Source organism: Apiospora aurea (genome assembly GCF_038362705.1).
Source record: "Apiospora aurea strain CBS 24483 chromosome Unknown utg000001l_segment0_segment0, whole genome shotgun sequence".
NCBI lineage: Eukaryota > Fungi > Ascomycota > Sordariomycetes > Amphisphaeriales > Apiosporaceae > Apiospora > Apiospora aurea.
In genome coordinates, this window is record NW_027117388.1 from 2,394,182 (window position 1) to 2,418,904 (window position 24,723).

The following is a 24,723-nucleotide window of genomic DNA, read 5'->3' on the forward strand; positions in this document are numbered from 1 at the left end:
CGGTCGGGTTGACAGCGCGTGGGGGCTTCTGGGGGGGGAGCCTCTGGGGAATAGCATGGGGGCTCCCCTATTTTGGGTCGATTGGGGTGCTAAAGTGTCACTGGTGCAGCTGCAGCAAATCCCAGTGTTTTCAAATTTTCGCCATTCATGGCCACAGTCTACAGCTCTCAGCCTACCAACAGCTTGCGGGTTATTGGGTATATCATTGGTAGAGTTTACAGGATCTATCATCTATGTATTATATTACGCGTATTTATAAGGGCATAAAAATGAGCAAGAACAAAGCCTCCATGATGCCTCCCACCCAATTCGAAACGCACCCACCGCGCAGTCCCAGCTGCCCCCTTGTCGATGCTCACACCCAGGTCCCGAAAGCACCTTGCTAGTTACAAGCCACGAGCTGGCGCAGTGCGACCTGGAATCCCTCCGCGTCGCAGGGACGGCACACCCGCTGCGCGAGCGCCTTGACAAACCGCCTGGTCTCGTCCGGGCTCATGCCCTGCATCTCGCCCTTGACCTCGCGAATGGCGCTGAGGGGCAGGCAGGTGATAGTGCTGCTCACGGCCGAAAGCACGACCCGGCGGATGCACAGGCGGCAGTGGGCCTCCACGGGGAGGATCTCCTTGATGACCTTGTCGTCCTCCCCTCGCAAGGAATGGCGCAGCTCCTGGGTGTGGCCGCAGGCGTACTCCCAGACGGTGGCGAAGGAAGGCATGTTTGGGTAGACGAAGAAGTGAAAGTCTAAAAGTAAAACGAGTGAAGATTGGAATACCTGAGAATGAGTGTCTGATGCTGTCTGCTATTTTTGGCATTAGTTGCTTGACCAGGGGGTCAGCTTTATACATTTCGGCTTGATTTGAGGGATGGTCTAGAACGTTACCCATCATCTCATTGAACAAAAAAGTCTCTTATATAATCCCATTATACGTGATCACTTTTTGTTCATTACTCTTTGTCGTCTGGGCACTTTCATTTTGTGTTGGATGAATAGGTCTTCAAGGTGCCAGGTGAAGGGTTCCAGGTCAAAGAATCCGGCATCAGCAAAGTCCGATCTGTGGCCTTTTCGCTGATCAACGAACCTTCATCTGCCATACAGGCCTTGTCGCACCTTCTGTCGATAATATTGGGCCTACAATCTAGCCCCTATATTCCCTTTCCAGACCTTATCAGTTTGGGGTTCGGCATAACACATAACATTAGCATAAGTCGGTGGGTAAAACGTCAACATCATAACGACGGTAGAATTTCCAGCGTCTGCTCCCGACCCTGGCACTCTGATATTAGCGTACGGGTTTTGATTAAAGTAGGAGCTAGATAAGTTGGCGTTAAAGTACCGTCGGTCAACTTAGGCATCCCAAACTTCACACGTAACAATGATCTAATGGGAATGAATTACCAGAGAAAACGTATCACCGTTTTGTCACGGCGAAAGGTGGAGTTGAAAGAGAGTTCCTCTCAGTCGGCTCCGCGGGCAAGTTGCCGATCATGATCGGATAAGTGCCGGGAAACCTCCACGCACCCCCGCTCCGCTATCGCTAGCTAGGACCCTCTTGGTGATAACGCCATCTTGGCACAACCCACCGCGATATCTACAGACTACCATCCCCACCTCACTTGGTCTTCACTACCACACAGCGCAGACGGTAAACAATATCAGCCAAGGCGGGGAATACGCGCCCTATCACGGAACCGTCCCGAAAAAGGCAGGAGAATCCGTAACGGGCAACCTCAACAGTTCAACTCCCGACCGGAGTGACATCGACCATTGACGGTTACCGCAAGCGATAATGCGGCTCTTGCAGATCTGGGATAGATTTGCGCCTATAAGTATGACGGCCTCCAACTTCGCTACTCAATCTCCCGACTCCCAGGCACCTCTAACACCCCCCACCACCCAAATGGCCTTCCAACCCCCTCCAACGTCGTCGTCGTCGGCGGCGGCATCGTCGGCGCCTCCCTGGCCTGGCACCTCGCCCACGAGACCAACGTGACCGTGGTCGCCGAGCACCCCGGCGGCGTCGCGACGCCCAACTCGTTCGCGTGGGTCAACGCGGCGTACGACAACCCCAAGTTCTACTACGACTTCCGCGTCCGCTCCATGAAGCACTGGGCCGAGATCGCCGAGGCCGTGCCCGGCGGCCTCCCCTTGCACTGGGGCGGCTCCGTCACCTGGAGCATGCCGCCCGACGAGCTCGAGAAGTACGAGAAGCAGCACCAGGCCTGGGGTTACGACATTGTGCGCGTCAACCGCACCGAGATCGGCGAGATCGAGCCCGGGTTCGAGCTCGAGTCCGTCCCGGAGTGGGGCCTGTTCGCGGGCGGCGAGGGCACGCTCGAGGCTAGTGTCGCGGCGCAGCAGCTGCTTGACCACGCTGTCGAGTACATGGGCGCCAAGGTCATCGTCGACACCGTCGAGGGCTTCGCCAAGAGTGACGCCGCCGAAGACGGCAGTACCAGAGTCACCGGCGTCATCACCAAGGACGGTAAGCAGATCTTGGGCGACCACGTCGTCCTCGCCGGCGGCCTGGGCAGCGTGCCGCTCCTGGCGACGGAAGACATCAAGCTGCCGGTCAACGGCCGGCAGGGCATGCTCGTCAACTCGAAGCCCGTGGCGGAGAAGCTGCTCAACACGCTCATCAACTCGAACCAGCTGCATGTGCGCCAGACCGTCGACGAGGGCCGCATACGTGCCGGTGCCGACTACACCGGCGGCGACCCCGGCGAGAACCCGCAAGAGGATGCGGACAAGCTCTTCGAGAAGGTCAAGGATGTGCTGGTTGGCGGCGACGATCTGGAATACGATTACTACACGATTGGAACGCGCCCGGACCCGGAGGATGGCATTCCCATCCTGGGCGACACGGGGTTGGAGGGCCTTACGGTTGCTGTCATGCACTCCGGAGTCACCAATGCCGCTATTGTAGGCGACCTCTTGACGAAAAGGATCATGACAGGCGTCAGCGACCCTGCCCTTGTCGACTTTCAGCTGAACCGCTTTGATAGAAAGCAGTAGAGATGGCATGGTTCATCAAGTTTAGATAGAGCTGCGCGACGGCTATGACCATATTTGCCCCACACGTCAGTCGAAATCTTTAGTAAAACAGTTCATTTTGCATTTCACAGAATGGGGCAAGCTGATTCTCGTCAAGGGTCAGTCGCAGTACGTGACCCCTGAAATACTTTGGCGAACAGTCAGCCCCCTCACACTAGACGAATCAGCGACCAGATCTGGCTTGTTTTCACTGTTCTCAACTGTAAAACTCGTATTGGAGATTCGGGAAAAGCAGAGGTAGTGTTTGGGAGGCTGCATGTTGGGTCAGTAAGCGAATGGCACCGGGACAGCTGGGATGCGTCCAACTTGTCATCCCTTACGTCAACCCCACCTCTCGCTTATGGCAACTAACATAATCGTTTCTGCCATCTGGGACTACGACTATGCGGTTTATTCCAATTTCATCCTTAAGTCTCATGATCAATATGGGAAACCTCAAGGGCAGCATCCTTTTGACTGGTGCCAATGGCGGCCTAGGATGTGGCATCGTCCGCCGAATCATCACCACACCAGAATTCCTCAGCCACCACGGCATCTACCTTGTAAGAGACGCCTCGCGTGCCAATGCGCTCAAATATGTTCTTGCGAACGCACCTGCACCCTATTCCTACCAGATCTTGTCGCTAGACCTGTCTCGACTCCCCAATGTACGTGAGGTCGCCCGGGACCTCAAGACCCGCATTGCAGCGGGCGAGATCCCGCCCATTCGCGCACTCGCCTTGGGCGCGGGATATGTCGATCTAGGAGACCATTCATGGACTGACGAGGGGTTCGACACGGCGTTTGTAGCCAACTACTTGGGTCACTGGCTGCTCACTATGATGCTGCTAGAAAGTATGGACCGAGAATATGGCAGAATTATCGTGGTTGGAAGCAGTTCTTACGAGTGAGTATATATAGCCACTAATATCCTTGTTTTTCGTTGCGGACAGACATGCTCCTTTTGCTTGAGCTTTTTCGATTCAGGGGCTGATAGGGCTTAGTGTGGAGCATCCTCACCATCTACTTGACGGGCATTACAGGGAAGAGAAGTGGAAGGTCTTCTTCCGCGAAGACAACCTCGATGCCATTGTCCATGGTACATGGAGCACGAACGAGGACGCTGTCCATATCCGACACGCCGGCACACGCCGGTATGGCGTAGCCAAGATGTGCGCCATGATGATGGTCGGAGAGCTTCAGCGCCGCCTAGATGCCGACCCCGCCTTGAAGAGGATATCCATCGCCGGGATCGACCCCGGGGTCATGGGCACGGAGCTCACGCGCCGCAGTAACTGGTTCACTCGCGTGGTGCTATGGCCGATTATTGTGCCCATGCTTGCCTTACTGCTCACTTGGTTCTATCCGAACGGGCACGTCCGCACTATTCGCAAATCGGCGGGAGACGCACTGAAGGCTGCATTTGAGGCCGGGGACGAGACAAGGGGCAAGTTGCTCAATGGGTCAGAGGCTATGGGTGTGGTACCTGAAGCTGCGGATGCGCAGAAGCGGCTCATGGTCTGGAGAGATAGCGTAAAGTATACGCAGTTGGAAGGGCAGGATACTGCGCTCATGCAGTGGAAATAAAAACCGGGCAATTCATGTCTTGAACACCATATCATTTACTTAGCAATGTGCACCTCGTAGATTTCAGCTGCAGGAGATGCACCGCTACGTACAAGGTAGTGGGCGGAGCAATCCGAAATCCCGACAGGCCGGAACCAGCAGCCGGAGCCAATCACCCTCTCTCCCTTGCTTCCCGACCCTTGGACTGCGGCAGGCCTCTCCCGGTGTGTCACCAACGATCGCTTCCCATTGAAAGGAACCCTGCAATTTAAGGGCGAGGACGGGCCGATGGACTTACCACCAAGATGCTACTGGCTACCCCTCAAGCTCCACGCCTGCCCCCTTACATGAGCAGGTAGTATGAGTGCCAATCCAGTCCCAACATAATTCTGGAAATATGCACGGTAGTTTGATGTGGTGGATAAGAACTCATCCATGTACCCAACTGCACTTATTCAGACTCTATTAAACCATAAGAGTAGCACGGGGTCTCTCTTTGAGCCACTGTGCCAACATAACATGCAGCACCATGAACTTCATGTGACACAGGCGATGTGTATATATTGATCCCCGGCCGAGCATCGATTCGCACTGCATCCTCAAGGAATATCACGCGCCTTCTTTAAACCAGTGGAGCGACCATGTACAGCAAATGCCTGTTAATACGCAACATAGCCGCCACATTGGCCATCTGGTGCCTCCTGGTACCATACGCCGAAGCCGTTGATTCTGTTTCCTGTGTAAGCAATGGTGCATCTTTCGGATGCATGTTTTCTCGCAAGTGCTGCCACTCATCAAATCGAAGTGTCAGTCTCTCGCAGCTTCTCTAGGATCAAAAGTGTTATATCCAGATTCGACTGCCTACTCCAGCTCTTTGGCATCGTATTGGTCCGCACAGGAGCAAACAACCTACCCAGCGTGTATCTTGCGCGCCTCATCTGCTCAAGATGTATCAACAGCACTCAAGGTTCTAGTGCCTAGAGCCTGTAAGTTCGCCGTTCGCGGTGGCGGCCATGGTGCCCTGGCAGGCCTTGCAAACATCCAAGACGGTGTAACTATTGACCTTCGGGGTTTGGACCCGATCAAACCTTTTGCGGCAAACCAGCTGGTCTCCGTCGGAAGCGGACTGAGGATAGGTGCCATTTACCATGCACTGCACCCCCTCGGTGTTGCCATTTCAGGCGGCAGGTCCTACGACGTGGGGGTGCCGGGCTCGACATTGGGCAACGGATGGGGCTGGCTGTCGAATGAGGCCGGCTTCTGTTGTGACAACGTCGTCGAGTATGAAGTCGTGCTCGCCAATGGCACCATTATCACAGCCAGCCAGCAAAACAATGCCAACCTTTGGAAATCGCTGAAGGGGGGGCGGGAACAACTTTGGCATCGTGACCAATTTCGTACTCCGGACGGTGCCAATGACGACACGAATCTGGACCACAGATGTCGTCTACTCGCTCACGGAGAGCCAAGTGCCACGGCTACTAAGTGCTGTTTCCGATTTCGCCGCTCGCCGAAAGCCTGACCCGAAAGAGACTCTATTGTTTACATTCTCATACACACCGATGGTCGGAAATATGTATTACATCCAGTGTGTATATACGGCGCCTACAGTGCAGCCACCAGCTGGCTTCGATCAACTGCTCACCCTACCGGGGGCGCTGTTTAGGGCCACCAACGCATCCAACACACTACCGGGTTTGTCCTATGATTATAACCTGAACACACCAAAGGGGTCTCAGTATGTCATCCTTTTCCTTTCTTCTCCCGCTTTTCTATATTCCAAATGTCTTGCGTTTGGGGTAGAAAATGGCCACGCGTTGACACAAAGATGCATTTGGCAGACAAATCAGCTTTTCCATGACGGTCGTCAATGACCCAAGTGCCCTGTCAAAACTCCACAGGACTTATAACGCGAGCATCGCCTCGGTTTCAGGCGTCTATGGCATACAATGGACACTTTCGTTTCAGCCGCTCACAAGGCTTATGACGGACGCATCGGCGGCTCGGGGTGGTAACGTGCTCGGCATTGGGCTGCCGCCCGAGGAAGGACTGCACGAGGTCCAGTTGACCGCAGCGTTCCCCGACGCAGTGGACTACAGCAGAGTCAGCCAGGCGGCAGACCAGCTGCTTGCCGACTGCACCGCCGCGGTCAAGTCACCTGGGGCTGACTGGCCCTGGGTGGAGATGAACCATGCCTCCCACATCCAGGACCCCATCTCCACCTACGGCGAGGAAAACAGGGCGTTTATGATGGACACTGCCGCGAAATACGACCCAGACGCAGTTTTTCAGACCTTAATGCCGGGAGGCTATAAGTTGAAAGGCGGGCACACTGGCCGCTGATAAGAGCCATTATGACTCTGAGGACAAAAGTGGGAAGAGGGGCTCCCCAAGGGCCAAAACCGCTAAGGTCATCTGACCTGGTCTGTTTGAGCTGCCAAAGGTGACCGGCAGAAGGCTTGGATTACATATGATTAGGGGAAGTGAGCATGTTGAGCGGTTCTAAGCTGGTAGCTAGAACTGCTTCAACACCAGTAATATGTACTCCATCTCCTCTATTTCGCCAGTGAAACAAAACACATTATGAGTGTCCACTGGTATTTACCGAATGGATAGCTGCATGCTCTCCAGCCCGGTTCCCCGAGAAAACACAATCCGCCAGGGCACGGCCTGACACATAGTTATTCGAGCAAATCCCTGCAGCATTCTTTTCGGCCGCGTAGAGATGAGGAATGGTGTTTTCCTCCCGGTTGATTACCAGCCCAGATGAGTCCTCGATTTTTAGGCCTCCTAACGGGCGAGCGGGAACAACTAACATGCCGCCACGCCTGAGAGAGATGTCGATACCGTAAAACGGGCTCTCGAGTATGGCGGTCCTCCACCCCAGTTTCCCAACGGGATCTGGTTCCTTGTTGAGAATGGCGTCGTTGTATGCACTTATAGTTGCCTTCATCGCGGTGGCGTCGACACGAAGTTTCCGAGCTAAGCTCTGGAGCGTCCGAGCCCTTTTGTGAGCCCAATAGACCAGGCATCTGGTTAAAGCTCGCCACGGCATCTGGGTTTGCTCCGGGATCTGGTTCTTGATGCGTCGCCATTGCATAGAGTCCAGGATCAGGTAGCCTCATCCATTTGCTTGGTCGATCATGGCATTGCTGAAAGAGGCGCCGTAGAGGTCTTCGGTCGCGATGCGCTCCCCCTTAGGCGAGATCACGGTATCCTCCGTGAGGCTCTCGGGAGTTTACATCAGCCTCCACGCCGACATACGGTGCATGTGCGACACCGCCCCGCCCGCAGATTGCCCCAGCTTGATCCCGCTTCCGTTGTCGCCCGAAGTTCCCAGGGGCGATACCCTTTTGTACCATGGGATCCACCCCTTCACCATGTTCTCGTTCATACCGAAGCCACCTGCGGCCAGAATGACGGACTGGCCGACTAGTGTTTTTGTCGTGGCCTTGCATCGCCACAAGGCCTCCGCACATCTATCGTAAAGGTTGGCGAGGATTCGTACCGACAATTGGTGGTATCGTGATCCCTTCATCGTGAGAGCCTTGTGCTTAGCGAACTCTCTGCATGATGGATCCATAGAAGTGTAACGGACACCTTGGACAGCGCCAGTGTCGCTATCAAAAAGCAAACTCTCAACCTTGCTGGCGAACTCAAACCGGACACCCATTCGCACAGCCGAAGTGAACATGGTCTCCCAGAGGACGTTCCCCGTCATATTCATGGATCCGGCACCACTCCCCATGACCCGGTGGCCCCTAGGGGCCGGCTCCGCAATAGCGGCGTAGGGATGGGCCTTTTCGTTGCCGGAGAAGTAGAGCGAGTAAGGGCCGGTAGGGTAGCTCGTACGGTAGGGGCACAAGGCGCCGACGAATTCGACGCCGTGGCGCTGCAGCCAGTCCATCCGCGCCACGCTCTCTTCGCAGAACCTCCGCAGCGCCGCCCCGCCGACCGCCGCGGTCCCGACCTCCTGCTGCAGGTAGCGCAACATGTTCTCGGGCGTGTCGCCCCCGGATCGTCAGTAAGAGTTCATGTCATCTTGAAGAATAATCTGTTCTTACTAGCTAGGACAATGCCAGTATAGCCGACGCACAGAACGAAACCGGTGATGGTAAGATCTTTCGTTGTCTTTTAGCATCATGAAGGCGCTGGAGATATCGAGCGGGGTTCAACCGACAGTCGGAAAATTTCATATGACTCCAAGCATTGCATAACCTTCCGATGACCAGAGTGGTAGACAGCGCAGTCAGCAGAATGCCCACTCCAAGGGTTGCGCTTGAAAGATCAGGCGGGTTGTTGAAATTAGGCGTCACTCCGCTCGGCACAGGACCAACCGGGATGGAGCAAAGATCAGTGCCTGGCGGGATAGACATGACGTTTTGTGGTGATACGGGTGTATGAATTTGTTTCCAGTGAAGCAAAGGTTACTTAAAGTGACGTATAGATCAAGAAGGCTTGTAGACCCAGCATTGCGTGAGAGGCTAGGTGAACCAATGGAAGAAGATGAGAAAGACGACTGAACCCAAGTCAGGCATCATGATCCTTCTTATCTGCATCGATCAGTCTCTTTTCCACCGGCGCTTATACCATCCCAGGAATCAGGTCTCAAAGTGTTTCTAGCTCTCACTTTGTACCAGGCACTTAAATCAAGTGATTACTGAGGATACGATGTTATGTTGGTTGTCTTGTGTTGGTGATGGCACTTGTCACAACGCATCGGATTAAACTTCCATTGTGCTGGGATGGTTGGAATGAGCATAGCCAACGCAAGTGGTGAGCGGCGCAGTAAATTACATATACCCCGTTTGCCCAATGATCGGTCTGATGTTTAGGGGTGTGGCTGCAGGGATTATATATCGTTACATCGGCCGCGGCGCAGTTCTCGGTTGCGTCATGCATGAGGTCGCTTTCAGAACATCACGACGGTATCACTCCGAGGGACCACACTCGACCTCCAGATCATGGACCGAGGTGCTGCTTGGTCCAGCAACTTGCATTCCTACTCCTACAGGACGATAATGAGATTAAATGTAGTAATAGAGCGGTTTATGTATCAGCTATTCGATATCTTCGCCGACGACCCTATGAAGTTCTGTCGAAGCCTTTCCCTCTGTGGTTCTATAATGTAGCTAAGAATATACGGTAACGTAGTACGCCAGCTCTAATGCCAATAGATTTAGGACGATAACCCCGGGATATCAAAAGTCTCGAAACAACCGCTAACGCAGTACAGCTAGTTCACCACTACTTCATGGCGAACGCGAATTTGCTCCATCCACGAATCTTCTTGCCGTAGAAGTAAAACACGATGGGCGCCGGTATGAATGCCACACACAAAAAGCCCAAAATCGACGTTGCCTGGACGATAGGTTAGCGATGCGCCTGGTCCGCAGCCCCTTGGCTCGGAAAGGACATGTTGGGAGATGCGAAATACCCAGGCCACTCCAAGGTTGGCAAACATGGGGGACGCGAAAAGGGGGAACGCGGCCGCCACGGCGCTGCGGATGATCGTGTTGGCCGCCAGCGCGCTGTTCGCATCGACGAGATAGCACTCGATCAGGTAGTTCAGACAGGGGACGAACACCATGTTGATGCCGCAACCGATGAAAGGCCCGGCGAGGACTTGCGGGACCCAAGTGATGTTTGGTGATGAGGTCCACGCAAACCAAAAGAGGCCTGATAAGGGTGCGACATGTGTCAGTGGACAGCCAAGGGGGACATTATTGTTGTTATACTCACCAATGGTAAGAATGAAGCTTCCGAGAATCATCGTTGGCAACTGGTCCTCAGGGGGAAGGACGAATGCCTGGCAGGGGTACATCAGTCATACAACACGTGATGAGGTTAGGTGTCGGCCATATTGGCACATACCCTTAGCTAGCTTCTTGTCAATAATCTGGATGTGGAAGATTGTTTGAATGACGGCTGCCCCTAGGTACCCGACCAGGAGAGAGAGGAACGGCAGCGAAGACACCCCATCTTCCCATTGCCGCACCGTACCAAATGTATATGGATATGCCTATACAACGTTAATGGCCTGATTACCGAGTTTACGCATACCACTGAAGGGGCTACTAACCTCGAAGGTAAGATATATGACTCCGTAGATAAGACTGTTATACAGACATATGGCGACGAGGATAGGCTCGTACATGATCATTTGCCATGGCTTCAGACCGTATTTCCACAATAGGGCCCTCGTATCGACCGGGGCTTCGTCTCGTGTGGAATGCAGTGCCCAGTTCTTGGTTTCGTATCGCAGTCGCTTAGCTTTCTTCTGCAGAATGACGGGCCCCCACGTCTCTTCAAAACATATGAGTACTAGAATGAAGAAGAAGGCGGAGATGATCAGAGTAAACCTAGGAGAGAGGATATGTAAGTCGGACAAGAACATACGGCAGCTCATGCAGAGTATTGGGAGCTTACCACATGGTCCATCGCCAGCCGAGAGTCTCGTTCTTCACCGTGAAGCTCCCGATGATGGGTCCCATGGTCGGGCCGATGACAATAGTCGCAGACCAGGCGATGGTAGCGAGCGCACGGGTACGTATATCCCAGAGGTCGACGAGGACGCCCGGGGTGACGGTGACGGTCGCGATGCCCCAGGCTCCCTGCATGAACCGGCAGATCATGATGGTGTGCAAGTTCTGCGCGGTGGCGACGCCCACCGTGAAGCATATGAAGCCGACGTAGCCAACCACAAAGGGCCAGTACCGGCCAATATACCTGGGGGGCTCACAAGTCAGCTGGTTTTGGTTTCAGGGGGAGCCTCTTGTCGGAGTTTTCCTTTCAACGCGGACCTACTCGGAGGCTGGGCCCCATACCCAGGGGCCCGCGGCAAACCCAAGCACGTAGAGGGTGACGTTCAGGGTGGTCACGGTGGGGCTGACGTGGTACTCGGTGGAGAGCACGGCGATGGCGGATGCCAAGATACTGCTTCCGAAGGAGACGGAGAATGTGCAGAGGGATAGGACGACCGTTGTCACCAGCTTCCGCTTCCAGCTCCAGTTTTGTGGATTTGTCGGATCGTTTGGCCCGTCCCAGTCGACGAGATTGGGGTCTTGGGCTGGGAGCTGCTCGCCTTGCATCACGGACCCATCTTCGTCTTTGGGCCGGGTTTCCGGCTGAGTGAGGTCTTCCTCGGTCGGGGCGTTGGTGCTGGAGCCCGGTGTGTATCGGACGGCTTGCATCTCCAGCGCGGAGGAACTGCTTTGGAACGGTTCTCGATCCATTCTCATGAATTACGGACTAAATGTTGTACTAGCGATATCGACGATGATAGCCAGGCCAGAGGGGCGGTGGAAGCCATGCATGAATGTCTCGCACGTGCGACTGCAGCCCAGCAGCCCGGCTTAGGGGGAGGGCTTTTCTACCCCAAGCTGATAAGTACCGGCTGAAGTACATTACAGGAGATACGGCCATTTCGGTCTCCGTCGTTGGTGCCGAACTCGCGAGCTTGTGTAACGCCGCTTACATGGAGGGGTGGCTTGGACCAGGGCCTGAGTTGATTGGCAGCCAGCCGAATGTGATATGAGGTAAGATAGGCTGGATTAAGCGGCGTATTATGTGCATGAACTGCACATTGCGTGGTGATGAGATAACGGAACCTAACAAATGATTAGTCTCTATTTCTTTTTATGGGATCTCAGTTCTCGGTTTTCGGTCAGAGTCTGATTACTCTAGACAAACAACCGTCTTTGCTGAGTCCTAATCACTGCTCGACCCCATCCCGTAGCATCCGGATGGTTGGTAATGACCGGACAGCTTCGTCGCCAGGATAGGATGTTGTGTCAGGGTCGCTACTATGACAAGCCGAACTATCAAACCTCGCGGCTACGCGTCTCACGAATGCTGATCACCCAAGCAGCTTTCCCAGACGCTCGAAGCCTCGTCTGCGACGAGACGCGGCTCGGTGGCAATAACGGCATGTCCACTTTTCAACGCCTGCACGAATCGACTGTTGGCCGATAACCGCATCTGTTCCCGCTGTAGGGCATTGTCCCGCAAATCAAACTCCTTCTCGATAAAGTCGTGAAGCGTTTCGAGAACCCGTCTAGCCTCGGCATCCAGGTCGACACGTTTCCGGGTAGCCGCAATGACCCGACGGTAGTCTCGCTTCGTGTCGAGGGCCATGGCCTCGAATTGGCCTTTTTGGGCGAGCGCCTCGGAGCTGGCTTCTAGGCAAGCTGTCTCTAAAGCCGACGTGTTCTCTTTGGTTTCTCTCTCCACGTCCAGAGCCAGCCGGTGTAGCTCATCGGCCGTGTAGTGGTCCCCGCCTGCCAGCAATCCCGATTGGTCGAGCAGCGCCAGCCCCCTGGGCCCGGCCAACGTAGCGAGCGGCTTCAGCGGCTCTTCAATGACCTTGTACGCTCTCTCCTGGTTCGAATCCACCAGGGCCAGCCCGACAACATCATCCGTCTCCAAGGCGGCCACCACTTCGCGGGCGACGAGTGCGCCAAACGAGTGCGCCACCAGGATGTAAGGGGCTCGACGCCCGCCGACAAGAAAACGTCGAATAGTTCACTGGCCAAGACGCCCGCGGTGCGCAGGGACCCAACCGCCGGTGCGGACGGGCTACGACCGTACTCGGCGCCGTTGTAGCAGTAGGTGTGGTGGCACATGTCCACTCGTGACTTGCCGTCCACATCCCGGAGTGGCGCCACCCGCACCATTCTATTACAAGCACTCCACAAGGACAAGCTAACAGGGCTGATTTCACTCTATGCTGTTTTATACCAAGCTGTCCCCATTGGTGCCCACTTCCTCTACATCCGTGTTCGTCATTGAGAGTGAATACACATATATTTGTCAGCCAAATCGATGGGCAAAATTGGCGATATGGGCCTCCTCCAGATGGCGATGCAACCGTTCTCCCGAGACTGCGCCAACCTTCACCACGACTTGCTTCTTATCCTGGAAGAGGACCTGGGATTATGGAACAACGAGCTGGTTTCGCGCTGGCCCTCTGCGGATGGCGAGGTTCACCGCACGCACCACCCAACGCCTCGTTCCACCTCAACATCCCAATCGGAAGCGCTTGTATCGCAGACTGAGGACCGCGATGCTCGGATAATGCTGGCGCTAGGCTTCGAAGACGGCACTAACGAAGAGATGCTGGTTGTGTGCGGTGCTATAGTTCGGAAATGGGTACAAGCCCAGCTTGGGATAATGGGTGGCGGGCCTAGACCCATCTCACAGGCCGGGAGGGATGGCCATCAACCCAAGTACTCGGCCAGTTATGTTGGATACGAAGATAGTGCAGTATTCATTACCTAGATCAATGCCAATGCCAATGTCACCGCTTCCTAGCCTACATTAGCTGTGTTGTGGAATATTTGTGAGACAAGGGAAATATCGGAAGAAAGTCTTTCATTGCAATGCATATATCAAACGACTCATGGTTAAGGTTTAGCTACTTGGTTAGCTACGATGTTACCGGGTATACTTCTCGCAAGGTCTAATGATGGGCTTATACCGTTTGGGGTATATCCCAGCTAGGCTGGCCCTTGTCAATTGCCCTGTCAATCATTTCCATCTATGAACGAATACCTAGGAAACAACTCTCTGAACACCCCCCGGTTTACTACTAGAGGAATAATCAAAAGGACATATATGAGATTAAATATAACGCAGAAAAGTAGGTACCATTCAAGTGCAACTCTTGGAATGAACAGTCTATTTAGTATTCCTGATTTACCGGACTAATAAGGAATACCACTAGAAGAAGAATGAATAAAAGCCAAAAGTCGCTAGATCTACCATCAAGGCAATGTAAGCGTCTTCTTTATCTTCGTTACCCGAGCTTCGCTCCCAGCTCCTTGGTTCTCCCTGGCGTATAGTTCCATAAACCGTACTCGGCATGGCAGATTACCACTGTGACAGTACTCTCCGACCTGCCGGGAGAACTTGGTACACAAGAAGATGAGATCTTCATAGTCCGCTGTCTTGTCATCATAGAAATAGGCGCTGGGTTTTCTCTGAAATTGATGGCGCATACCCATCATAGCGTAGTCTTTGGCGCCGATGCGGACATTGTCTGTGGGTTCGAACAAGAGGTGGAATCCTGGACCGGGCCATTGTGGTCAGTCACCATTTGATATACTTAGGCATGTAGGTTCCAGCAGTAGAGACTTTACCTGAAAATGTGAAATCCACCTGCACCCACCGTTCCCCAACCTCGTCGCCGTACTGCGGCCCCACTCGAACAAACGCCCGCATTTCCCTTGGTGTAGTAGGGCGTACTGGTATTCTGACCCTGATAACAGACCTCAGCGACTTGATGCAGAAATTGGGTGATCGGGTCTGTTCTCGGATACTTACCGCTCCTCGCCGATGCAAGCCCGATGCAGGGTACCCATGTCGTGATGAACAATGGCCTCTATGTCGTGCGTGGCTCTCGGCGAGCCTCGAAAGTTGAGCGCCAGTCCCCCCATGAGAACAACGGAGATGTCTTTCTTTTGGAGGAAGTCCACGATGAATTCAAGAGCACACATGAGGTGGGCCGGGCCGCATCCTAGGCTGTTATTACTGTGCTCTCGGCTCACCATGATGGCCGTGTAGCCGTTCGGCCAATCGCCCGCTGGCGCCGCGCTCTGGGGGCCTGTTAATGGTGCTGTTCCAGACATTAGAACGGGTGAAGTAAGACTGTGTTCAGTGGTGGTGCTTCGAAATTAATGTTTAGCTTCAGATGCTTCTGGTCGTAGTGGTTCGTATGTCAAGGAAGGCGGCTCGCGATGAGGTTATATAGCTTGACAGCGCAGCTAATCACTGATAGGTCTTGAGTAAACCAATTAGTTGTGAGTAGATGGCTTCAGAGTGGCATACTGTTTGTTGGTTTAGGGACTCCCGTCGTTACGTAGTCATGAGGAGCAGTTGGTACAATCTATGAATGTGTGTACGGGCAAGATCACTGCGAAGTAGGCCACTACAGCAGTTTAGGTGTCTATCAGTATGAATAGCGCTTACACACCACGTTTTATCAACCGATGGTTGTGAGAAGGCACGTATCAAACCTGGGATGAGTGGAAGTCGTGCTTAGGTTTCTGAGTTGAGTACGAAGGTGCATTTTAGGAAATGATGATTGCCCTCGGCTGCGGTCAGGAACCTTGACTGACCCAAGACAGAACGGAAATATTGATGTCCGATTCGTTTGCTGTATCTGGTGAGGTTAGAATCAGTACCCACAATCAAATATTGATCTTACTTCTACGTACTCATAGTGAGTATTGATTTTCGATTCTGTTCCAAAAGTGCAGGGGATTCGGAGACAACGAATATGTGTAGGCTTGCAGAATGGCAGAACCTCAACATTCTGGGGGTTGGGTCCTAGGCGAACAGTCCAACGAGATAGCTGTCCTGGAGACGACAATGACGGTGCACCTGGGATTAAATGGCAAGCCATATCGGGTCTGGGGCGTTGGAAATGCTGGAGGTAGTACGCTTGTTAAAAGAGGCAGGCATCTCTTCCTGCATCGTCGGCATTCGTCCATTTGGATAATGTCGCTCAGTAATACCACTCGAGTAATACCACTTGGAGAATACCACTTGGATAATACGGCACGATAAGCTCCCTTCGTGAGTCGACACATGCCCGGCCAAATGAGAGACAGATTGCTAAACATACGAAAAGTCTGGGAGTTGTGTGTAGCGGATGACCGACTCGAGTATGCTTCAGAGCTCTTCTCCTCGGAACTCTTGTATCAGCTGTACCAGCCATGGGCTGGGAACGCACCTTGGCCGATGAACTTCCTGCGTGCATCCCCTCGGTTCCGCCTCAAGGTGTCCAGTCTCTCTTCCTAGTATACGCCAGCGACCGGCTTCTAGACTGCGACGTGTCTCACTGCCGGAGAATATGGGCGGGCCTTCCATATCCAAAGCTCGAGTACTCTTACTGGATGCGCAACGGCTGGTTGACTTGGAGGACCTTGTTGATGGAATGAACCTGGGCAAAGAATGGGGTGAAGAACATCTCGACCTCGATCGGACATGCGACGTCGTGTACGCCCGGCGGAAGAACCGGCGGATCCGTGCTTCAATCCCGCAGGCACCTTGTTCGGAACTTAATCGGATGACTACCCGAAGCCACTTGACCAATCTGGCAGGATATTGTATAGACGAAGGAGCGCCGTATGGGTGTAGAGCTGCCAAGGGCAATTGGTCAAGAAGATCCGCGGTTGCGAAAGGACAATGTTCTAGCTAGTCGGGTGCGAAGATGTAGTCTGGTTGGCGATAGTCGTTGCATGGGCAAGAGAGACCAGTCTGTGATTGAATGACGTTGCTGTGCGCAGCCAGTGGAGGATTGTGCAGTGCGATGCGTTTGCTGCAATGAAAACAAGTCAATGAATGTAATAGGATACATGCGATCACAAGAATGGGCAGCAATGCGAACCACGAAGCAAAAGAGACCGATGCGATCTATGTGTGACTGGTTGTGAGCCCATACAATCAATCACCCAGCGGCCAAAGAAAAAGACAAGTCGTTGGGCGTGCACAGGAATTGAACCATGACCTCGATTTAGAGTGGGCGCACGGGCCATTTAGTGTCCGTGCTAGCGCCCCTTGTGAGCTTATTCGTGGCCGAACTGTGTGCACAATATCGCAAAATGGCATCACGATATCTTCAGTCCTCGCCAACAAAATCGGCAAAAATTGAGGTTTGAAGAAGAGCTCGGGCTCTTCCGGGATTCGAACCCGGGGCCTCGTCCATTTCAGTGTCTAACCGAAGGTGTTTCCCGAAGGACGAATCATACTAGACCGGGAGTTAGCAATGTATGCCTTGGTGTATTGAAAGTGGTGATGGTGAACTTACCCACTAGACCAAAGAGCCGTGTTTGTTGGAGAAGGCAGCGGTTCTGGAGCATTATATTGGAGGGGCTGAAGGGGTCTAGTGTGGGCGGGGTTGGGGTGGGCTGGTTGGATTGTACAGGTATGTCGGTATGCGTGTAAGTGGGCTCAGGGGGGATACGAGCCACACACCACCAGAAATAGTTCACGGCTGTTTTGGGACTCCGGAGGGGTCACTCGTGGGGCCCATGGGGTCTATGTGGCGCAGGGTCGCTTGGTTGGTCGTACAAGGTTAGCTTTGGGCGTGGGCGGTCATGGCGTGTAAGTCGCTTGGTGCTACGCTTGTTAGAGAGCACGTTTGGCTGTATGCGACCATGTGAGACACAGCCAAAAGACAAGTCTCTGGCTGAATGAAAGGGCGGCTGTTTAGACTGCAATTCCTATACTGTTATTTCCAGCGCATCCGGTCCTTGACAGGGCAAGCGGCTATAGCCGAGAGATCTCCGAAGGACACTGGGACTTGGCCCCGCCTCGACAGCCAGAGTCTTGGCGGCTGAAAGCTACGCATAGAGTACGACAACATCCAGAGTTTATACGACAAGAATGCCCGAAGAATCTTCACGGCCATTATTAGGAAAATAAAACGCTGATATACGAGGTATCCAAGCCAGCTGCATATTAGCTTGATTGAAAGAACATATGAGCCACATCCACTGCAGCTAGCGGGTGATGACCAGCTGGTCTCAGCTGGTCGCCAAGCAGACTGACATCGGCCACCTGTTGAGCACAACAGAAGCCCACGAGGGCAGGACTGGGAATCAGGCCATTGAGAATGGTCTCAGGACGGAATAATGATGTAATCATGGGCAAGAACTATACATAGACACCCGAAAGCGCTTACGCCAACAGTGATGCCAATAGTTGACGCCCCTGACGTTCACTCGGCTGGTTGGGATAATCTGCGTTTTCTCGATCGAGTTCTCCTTAGTGTCAAGAAGCCCAGCTGGGAATGCGTGCCTCGTGTGGATATCGAAGAAACTCCGGATACTGTTGCTTAAGTTAAGTGCTCATTGTCGTATTGACAGACCACCGAGCACTTGTTGGGATCGGCTTGTGATCGGCCGATATTGTGAAATGAGCTGGTATTACGAGACATCCAGTGTCGTCTGTATCCGCTACGACGCTCTTCTTTTGTTTTTGGCTTCTAGAGGCAGCAGGAGCAAACAAGTCATTGTGAAGGTCCAGCCAGAAACAGACAGGTGAGCTAGATGTGTAACTATGGAACCCGCAACCGAATTTCAAGTCAACGCAAAACAAAACAACCGTGTGCTTGGGTATTGTGAGTTCAATATGTCGGCTGAAGGCTCACGCTCTCCTCGTGGACGTTCTTCTGCTTTTTTTACGTCAGGTACCTTCCGAGACATTGCCCATCTCTACAGACGACGGCATCGAATCGAATCATAGCCAATCCTCACCAAGTAATTTGATTGATAAAGATACCTTGTGTAACGTATCTTACACCAACAACCAACAACAACACGCTGCCTACCAAAATGGGCCAGAAAAACACTTCCCTGCCACCAAGCTTCTCCAAGAAGCCATTGTGCTTCCGGCGTGTTGCCGCTGCTGACGCCGCCCCTGAGGTTAGTACTATTGCTTTCCTTGGACTCGAGCAACGGACCTTGGCAGCTGGACTGCATGGTTGTATACAGGACGCCCATGCTAACTATGCCAATTTTGCTTTCTCGTGAGCAGACTCCCTCGCGCACACTCGCAGCAGGCGCTACCCCGGTGATGGTCTCGATCTTGCACGAAGCGGAAACTAATCAACCTGCACCAGCAGTTCGTCGACGAGCCACGAAGACCACCGTAAGGTCCAGACCGATGCCCAATTCTCGTGAATCATGACGCTTTCCGCCGAAAACATATGCCTGCGTGGCAAGATCTACAATTGCACCAACTTGCTATTCGACCTCTTGGCACAAGCTACGGTACCCAGGAAATACAACATAGCACTCCGACAAGGCGATCCGACCCCTCGTGAAGGAGAACCGCACACTGCGTGAAGATCTATCTGGGCAGAAGGGACCTCGACAAGACACCGGCTAACCAATTCTACACATCAGTAGCACCACATATTGTCAATGCCTGTATAAAACTCGGATGGAAAAATATCAGTCGGCACCCTACGTAGCTATCTGAACCAGCACCAGAATAAACTACATACAATTTTGATTTTGTCATCGTCGTCATGTCGAATATTGGCCGAGACTGATGTTTCATCAATGTCCTCACCAACCTAGGACCCCGGCTTGCAACTGAATGCCAAAATGCGAGAGTAAATACATGGTCACAGGATTAACAGGTTGATGCCGCTTCGTGGAGCAAACAATAACAAACCATGTATCTGATTGGTTGGGTTTCTATATAAACACTACATGTCGAAATGAGGCACATACTTGTGCCATCTCAGAGTTGATCTGCGCGGACACATTGCTAGCGGTGTGCTACAGTCAGGCATGACTCGACATCATGTAGATAGATATCTCTGATATGATTCCCACTTGACTGCTTGAATACGTTTGTCTGCGTTGGCCCAGTCCTGTACCACAAGCTATTGGCCAGCAAGGATACGAAGTCTGGTTTACCAGGTGGTACCAAGACGAGAAATATCGCCATTCGTGGAGGTGCAGATCCGATTTTACCACCCGTGCAGTCCGTCCTCATGCCCCCCGCGCTAGACCACGTGCCCGTACACACTCGGGAATGAAGCCTTGGAACGCTCACCAACTTATTCAGCGGGTGTCTGAACCATCACCGTGTTACCAGTGACCCTCCGCATGTTACCATACGGAAGAAGGAACAATCCGTCATCACGATGGACAACTCGGGCCTCCAAACCCCGGGACAGCCCACTCGGCCTTTCCCCAATGAGCGTCAACCCATCACCGTTTGGCTAGGTGATCCTCCGTGGAGAAAGTATTTGGAGGCCGCCAGTCCGCGCCAAAGAAACACTCGAGAGTGCACCCCTCGGCACGTTCGCCCGACCTCGCGGTCGGCCGTTTGCACCGCTACTCTGTTTGACCAAAGTGGCCCCCCGCGCGTTACCGCTTGGAAGAAGGACGAGTCCGTCATCATGCCAACACTAGGGAAACACCAGCCCCTCGGAACGCTCACCCACCTTTACAGTGGGTGTATGAACCATCACCGTCACCGGTGACCCTCCACACGTCACCATGCAGAGGAAGAGGAAGGATGAAGAAGGAAAGAAGAGAAGAAGAGATTTGGCAGTGGTGAGAACAGCTTTGGGAAAGCAGATTGTGGGGATGTGGGGCCAGGAAGCGCGGTAGACTTGGAAGGCACACAATACTGACTACACACAACAATCACGTTGGACGCGTCTAATATTATGGGTACGCGCTGGGAACAAGGCAGGAACATACATGTACGTACCTACTACCGGGGTCTGGCTTCCAGACCTGACAGGCCGGTGAGGCTCATGTGCTCAGGGCCAACTCGCGAGTCCATGCCGGAATTTGGTCACTTTGCATATCCACGGATACGTAATATCATGGCAGTAGCAAGCTCATATACATCGGATGGTCAAGAATACATTTCTTGGTGTCAGACCTCAACAATCTATTAAATTTGAACCCTTTGCACCAGATCCAACGTCCCAGTGTGAGCCATGAGTGGGATGCTGTTGGCTCCAAGTCTAGCCAATACAGGCCACTCAAGGATATTACGAGGTTCAAGCCTGTGTTTACAACAAATCATGCCAAGGTATCACCACATGCACTGGAGATTGAACCAGCATTATTCGATGCTTATTCCATATCGGACGTGGGATATCGGACACTCGTCACTCAACCTGGGCGGTGGAATGTTCGTCGTGGTGTCCAGATTGGACAAGATGCCACAACTATATGGGAAACTAGAAATGGGAGGACGTCAGGGAATCACACTGGACAGCTTGAAATATATCTTGCATAACCCAGGGATCTGGCGGATACAAGTTACTAACGGAATATGCTGTCATTAAACATTCAAATGTGGCCAACATGATGTTGCTGCGTTGCGCAGCACCAGGACGCCACCCAAACAGCTGGGTCTCGTACCAATTGGTATGCTGCAATACGATACTGATCTGATTTGCGGCATGAGCCGTCCAACATTGTAAGCGAGATGTGATGGACCAAAGTGGCATTGCCCCAATCTGTACGGTTCTCGCTCTGTAGCACATAATAGGGGCAAGTTCTCGGAAGTGCCGGCTGTGCTGTTCTGGCTTAGCGTGGACCATCAGCCATGTAAAAAAGTATCAATCCCGGTCGGTATTTGATGTAGAAAATCAGCCCATTCATATGCAGGGGGTAATGACTGGCGATCCCCCTTTGTAGGGGGCTCTCGCCGGGCTGGGGGGGTGGTTAAGTCTGCGATCTTGCCAGATACTGCAATTTTCAGTGTCAAGATTTTGTAAATACGAACATGTAATGGCAGTCGACTGTATTTGACAGGAGAAAGTTGACATGAGCTGAGTTCTGAATTGAGTGCCTTCGAGGAGCCAGCAGGGGACCAATCCTCCCACACGGTCAAACCTGGTACCGGTACGGATCTAGAATGAGGACGGTAGTAAAGCATTCCACGGTATTGCTCGCTATCTGTATGCCACAGCCCAACTTCAAAAGCTCGCTCATGCTGCACATTTGGCCTTGCAGCAGTTTGTATGTAAGAAATGCATCCAGGGCTATTTCTGACCTGCTTCTGCCGCTGATTTTATTAGATACATGTAGATACAACTTTTCTCCCCCATACATAAAAATCAACAACTTTTTGAATCCTACGTGTGATGTAGAAGGAATAAGGCAGTATACGTGGCAGACAGGGCCTTAACATGCACCCACGCTTCATGCTGTTCATGCCTGGCTTGCACCACCTGCAAGTCACCAGGTTGGCCCAGATTTAAAACGCCGGGGGGCTGCCACTGCTGGCGCCAGCGACCTGCTGGAAACGGTTGTCGGGGTAGTCGATATGACTGTGGCCGCTGTGCTCGGCGTACTCGAGACCGTCGGGGCCGCTCGTAATGCTATTCTGTTCGACCTCGCGGGTGACGTGGATCATGCGCCGAGTGGACTCGTGATCATCGTTGTCGACGGAGTTGTCCGTCGTCGTGTTCGTCTCGCCCTTGGACATCTGGCGGCCGTGGAAGCGGCGGTCGGTCGCGCTGAGATGGGTCCCGTTCTGCGAGTTCTCCAGCTTGTAACCCTTGTTCTTCCGTCCTCCACCAATGGTAACGAGCGTGACGTCGCCCGGCCTCCCCGGGATTGCGGAGCCGACGTTGTTGGACGACCTGGCCCGAGACGGGTTGAGGCTCGGGAAGAGGCGGCGCAGCATGGGCAAGGATCCTGCGATGAGGCCCAGGTCGCACTCGAGCACGGTGAGCAGGACGATCTTGCCGATGGTGTAGATCTGCTCGGACGTGGCGGTGTAGGCCCAGGTGTAGCTGATGCGGATGGTGGTGGCGACGGAGGCGAGGACACCGAGCGACAGGATGGCCATGGTGAGGTATTTGCCCTTGGCCGGCATCTGCAGGTGGCGCAGCAACAAGATCGGCGTCAGGGCGGTCGCGAGGTCGGTGAAGATGTTGACGGCGGAGACAAAGTACGAGACCTGCAGGATCACCCGCTGGCCCGACTTGCAGTCGCCGATGCCCGTCCACGCGGCCGAGACGGGCTTGCACTGGAAGATGGCCACGGGCCACGAGATCTGCCAGGTGGCCCAGGTCAGGCCGAACAGCGTCCAGAGGATGATCTTGTACTCTCTCCTGTTGGCGAGGCGCAGCATGGTGACGACGATGCTCGACTTGATCAGGGCGCCGTCCAGCACATAGATGAACTGCCAGATGATGGTCCACATGGAGATCTTCTGGCCCATGCCCGCCGTGAGCTCGTAGTCGTGCGCTCCCATGCCGTAGGTGGCGAGGACGATCACCGAGGCATTGTGCGCGAGGTTGAGGATCTGGGCCCATGGGGCAGTGGACATCAGCGTTGAAATCACGGGGTATAATGACCAAGCTACTTACCCATCCCGCAAGCATCATCCAGTCGTCAATGGCAAGAGCATTGTACAGCCCGCGCACGTACAGCCGGGTAACGACAGCGACGCTGGACAGTATGGTCATCACGATGGTCGCCACCATCAGCGACCGCCCCAGCCCCTCGGGCATGATGGGATCGGCCACCATGCTGGTGTTGTCTCGGACGGTCATGTCTGCGAATAGAAGGGATAGGAATCAAGGCAACAATGATAATATGGAGCCCTCAAGACCTGGAAGGCGCCTGCACATCCGCACGCAGCAAAGGGGGCACAGTTGCATGCAACCGTGTATCGTGAAAAGGACGTGTATCGTGAAAAGGACGTGTGAACGAAAAAAAAAAAAAATTTGTAACAAGTGTGAGCGTCAAGACGACTACTTGACCGTCTGCATTTTGACACGTCTAGGTCGATATGGGTTGATACCAGAAACGAGTCATGGTATAGGAGACATCTGCATCTCACTTTCGGCTGCAGTCTCGGAAACTCAGATTCTTTTTGCAAAGGAAGAATTGCAACCCTACAATATCAAGCGGCAGAGTCGTATGCTGATCAATGCAGACTGCCGAGTCCCAGCGGCGTACTCTTGCGACATGGGGCCCCCCATAAACAAATCGGATTTGCCTACCTGGGGCGAAGAGCATGCCTGAACGCGTCTGCTGGGCCCATCGTGAGGCGTCCCGGGAGGCGGCCCCCGATCCCGTTGCAAAAAGCAATGCTTGGGCCAAAAGAGCGTGCTGTCATTAGTAAGGCCCTGGGTGAGCTTATGTCATGCCACCATCGAAGACTCGACGGGAAGGCGAAATGACAGGAGACGCCATCCATATCTCGTGCATTTGCTGGCACCGTTTCCCATTGGTGGGTACACCACCGCCGCGGACGATCTTTACCCAATTTTAAGCATGGAGGTCGTCAGCATGGGGCACTTTGAAGGTGGAAGACGGGCCAGAAGAGTGTTGCCGCCGACAAATCCCTATTTTATTATGCCACCATCGCGTGCCATAGCTGGGTATCTGCCTGCCTGGGATAATAGACTTTCTTAAAACCATGGAATGCATCGAGCTTTTCGTCAGTGCATCTCATGATGTGATGAGCAGTCCCGCGCGGCAACGGCCTGGACAGGAGCTGGAGATATTTCATGCTGCGTCGTACGTGCTGCACTTTATGGCCACCGACCCACGACCGCGAGAGCTGATAAGTCATATCGCTTGGCAAGAAGAAGAAAAAAAAGCTTTCGCTTACGTCTACCA

At 53.4% G+C, this 24,723-nt stretch overlaps 11 protein-coding genes across 11 annotated transcripts; 6 read left to right on the forward strand and 5 right to left on the reverse strand.

Annotated features, from left to right (window-relative positions):
- Window positions 1-269: 269 nt before the first annotated feature.
- PG986_000741 (uncharacterized protein) lies at window positions 270-745 on the forward strand (the record flags this gene model as incomplete). Its single annotated transcript, XM_066836963.1, has 2 exons — window positions 270-365; window positions 410-745. The coding sequence occupies 2 exons, from the start codon at window positions 270-272 to the stop codon at window positions 743-745; spliced, it is 432 nt and encodes a 143-aa protein (XP_066705856.1).
- Window positions 746-1,787: 1,042 nt separating this feature from the next.
- On the forward strand, window positions 1,788-3,013 carry PG986_000742 (uncharacterized protein; the record flags this gene model as incomplete). The annotated part of the gene is made up of 2 exons (XM_066836964.1): window positions 1,788-1,827; window positions 1,872-3,013. 2 exons carry the CDS (start codon window positions 1,788-1,790, stop codon window positions 3,011-3,013), a joined length of 1,182 nt encoding a protein of 393 aa, XP_066705857.1.
- Window positions 3,014-3,477: 464 nt separating this feature from the next.
- On the forward strand, window positions 3,478-4,618 carry PG986_000743 (short-chain dehydrogenase; the record flags this gene model as incomplete). Its single annotated transcript, XM_066836965.1, has 2 exons — window positions 3,478-3,938; window positions 4,036-4,618. 2 exons carry the CDS (start codon window positions 3,478-3,480, stop codon window positions 4,616-4,618), a joined length of 1,044 nt encoding a protein of 347 aa, XP_066705858.1.
- Window positions 4,619-5,238: 620 nt separating this feature from the next.
- PG986_000744 (uncharacterized protein) lies at window positions 5,239-6,940 on the forward strand (the record flags this gene model as incomplete). The annotated part of the gene is made up of 4 exons (XM_066836966.1): window positions 5,239-5,337; window positions 5,403-5,982; window positions 6,038-6,335; window positions 6,499-6,940. The coding sequence occupies 4 exons, from the start codon at window positions 5,239-5,241 to the stop codon at window positions 6,938-6,940; spliced, it is 1,419 nt and encodes a 472-aa protein (XP_066705859.1).
- An 895-nt stretch (window positions 6,941-7,835) lies between these two features.
- On the reverse strand, window positions 7,836-8,591 carry PG986_000745 (fumarate reductase succinate dehydrogenase flavoprotein domain protein; the record flags this gene model as incomplete). Its single annotated transcript, XM_066836967.1, has 1 exon — window positions 7,836-8,591. The coding sequence occupies one exon, from the start codon at window positions 8,589-8,591 to the stop codon at window positions 7,836-7,838; it is 756 nt and encodes a 251-aa protein (XP_066705860.1).
- A 1,253-nt stretch (window positions 8,592-9,844) lies between these two features.
- Window positions 9,845-11,832, reverse strand: PG986_000746 (MFS multidrug transporter; the record flags this gene model as incomplete). Its single annotated transcript, XM_066836968.1, has 6 exons — window positions 9,845-9,958; window positions 10,035-10,406; window positions 10,431-10,619; window positions 10,680-10,959; window positions 11,027-11,326; window positions 11,405-11,832. 6 exons carry the CDS (start codon window positions 11,830-11,832, stop codon window positions 9,845-9,847), a joined length of 1,683 nt encoding a protein of 560 aa, XP_066705861.1.
- A 610-nt stretch (window positions 11,833-12,442) lies between these two features.
- PG986_000747 (uncharacterized protein) lies at window positions 12,443-13,272 on the reverse strand (the record flags this gene model as incomplete). The annotated part of the gene is made up of 2 exons (XM_066836969.1): window positions 12,443-13,086; window positions 13,125-13,272. 2 exons carry the CDS (start codon window positions 13,270-13,272, stop codon window positions 12,443-12,445), a joined length of 792 nt encoding a protein of 263 aa, XP_066705862.1.
- A 166-nt stretch (window positions 13,273-13,438) lies between these two features.
- Window positions 13,439-13,876, forward strand: PG986_000748 (uncharacterized protein; the record flags this gene model as incomplete). Its single annotated transcript, XM_066836970.1, has 1 exon — window positions 13,439-13,876. One exon carries the CDS (start codon window positions 13,439-13,441, stop codon window positions 13,874-13,876), a length of 438 nt encoding a protein of 145 aa, XP_066705863.1.
- A 1,040-nt stretch (window positions 13,877-14,916) lies between these two features.
- On the reverse strand, window positions 14,917-15,225 carry PG986_000749 (uncharacterized protein; the record flags this gene model as incomplete). The annotated part of the gene is made up of 1 exon (XM_066836971.1): window positions 14,917-15,225. The coding sequence occupies one exon, from the start codon at window positions 15,223-15,225 to the stop codon at window positions 14,917-14,919; it is 309 nt and encodes a 102-aa protein (XP_066705864.1).
- A 3,711-nt stretch (window positions 15,226-18,936) lies between these two features.
- Window positions 18,937-19,492, forward strand: PG986_000750 (uncharacterized protein; the record flags this gene model as incomplete). Its single annotated transcript, XM_066836972.1, has 3 exons — window positions 18,937-19,026; window positions 19,073-19,252; window positions 19,409-19,492. The coding sequence occupies 3 exons, from the start codon at window positions 18,937-18,939 to the stop codon at window positions 19,490-19,492; spliced, it is 354 nt and encodes a 117-aa protein (XP_066705865.1).
- Window positions 19,493-22,342: 2,850 nt separating this feature from the next.
- PG986_000751 (uncharacterized protein) lies at window positions 22,343-23,648 on the reverse strand (the record flags this gene model as incomplete). The annotated part of the gene is made up of 2 exons (XM_066836973.1): window positions 22,343-23,398; window positions 23,463-23,648. 2 exons carry the CDS (start codon window positions 23,646-23,648, stop codon window positions 22,343-22,345), a joined length of 1,242 nt encoding a protein of 413 aa, XP_066705866.1.
- Between the last annotated feature and the right edge of the window lie 1,075 nt (window positions 23,649-24,723).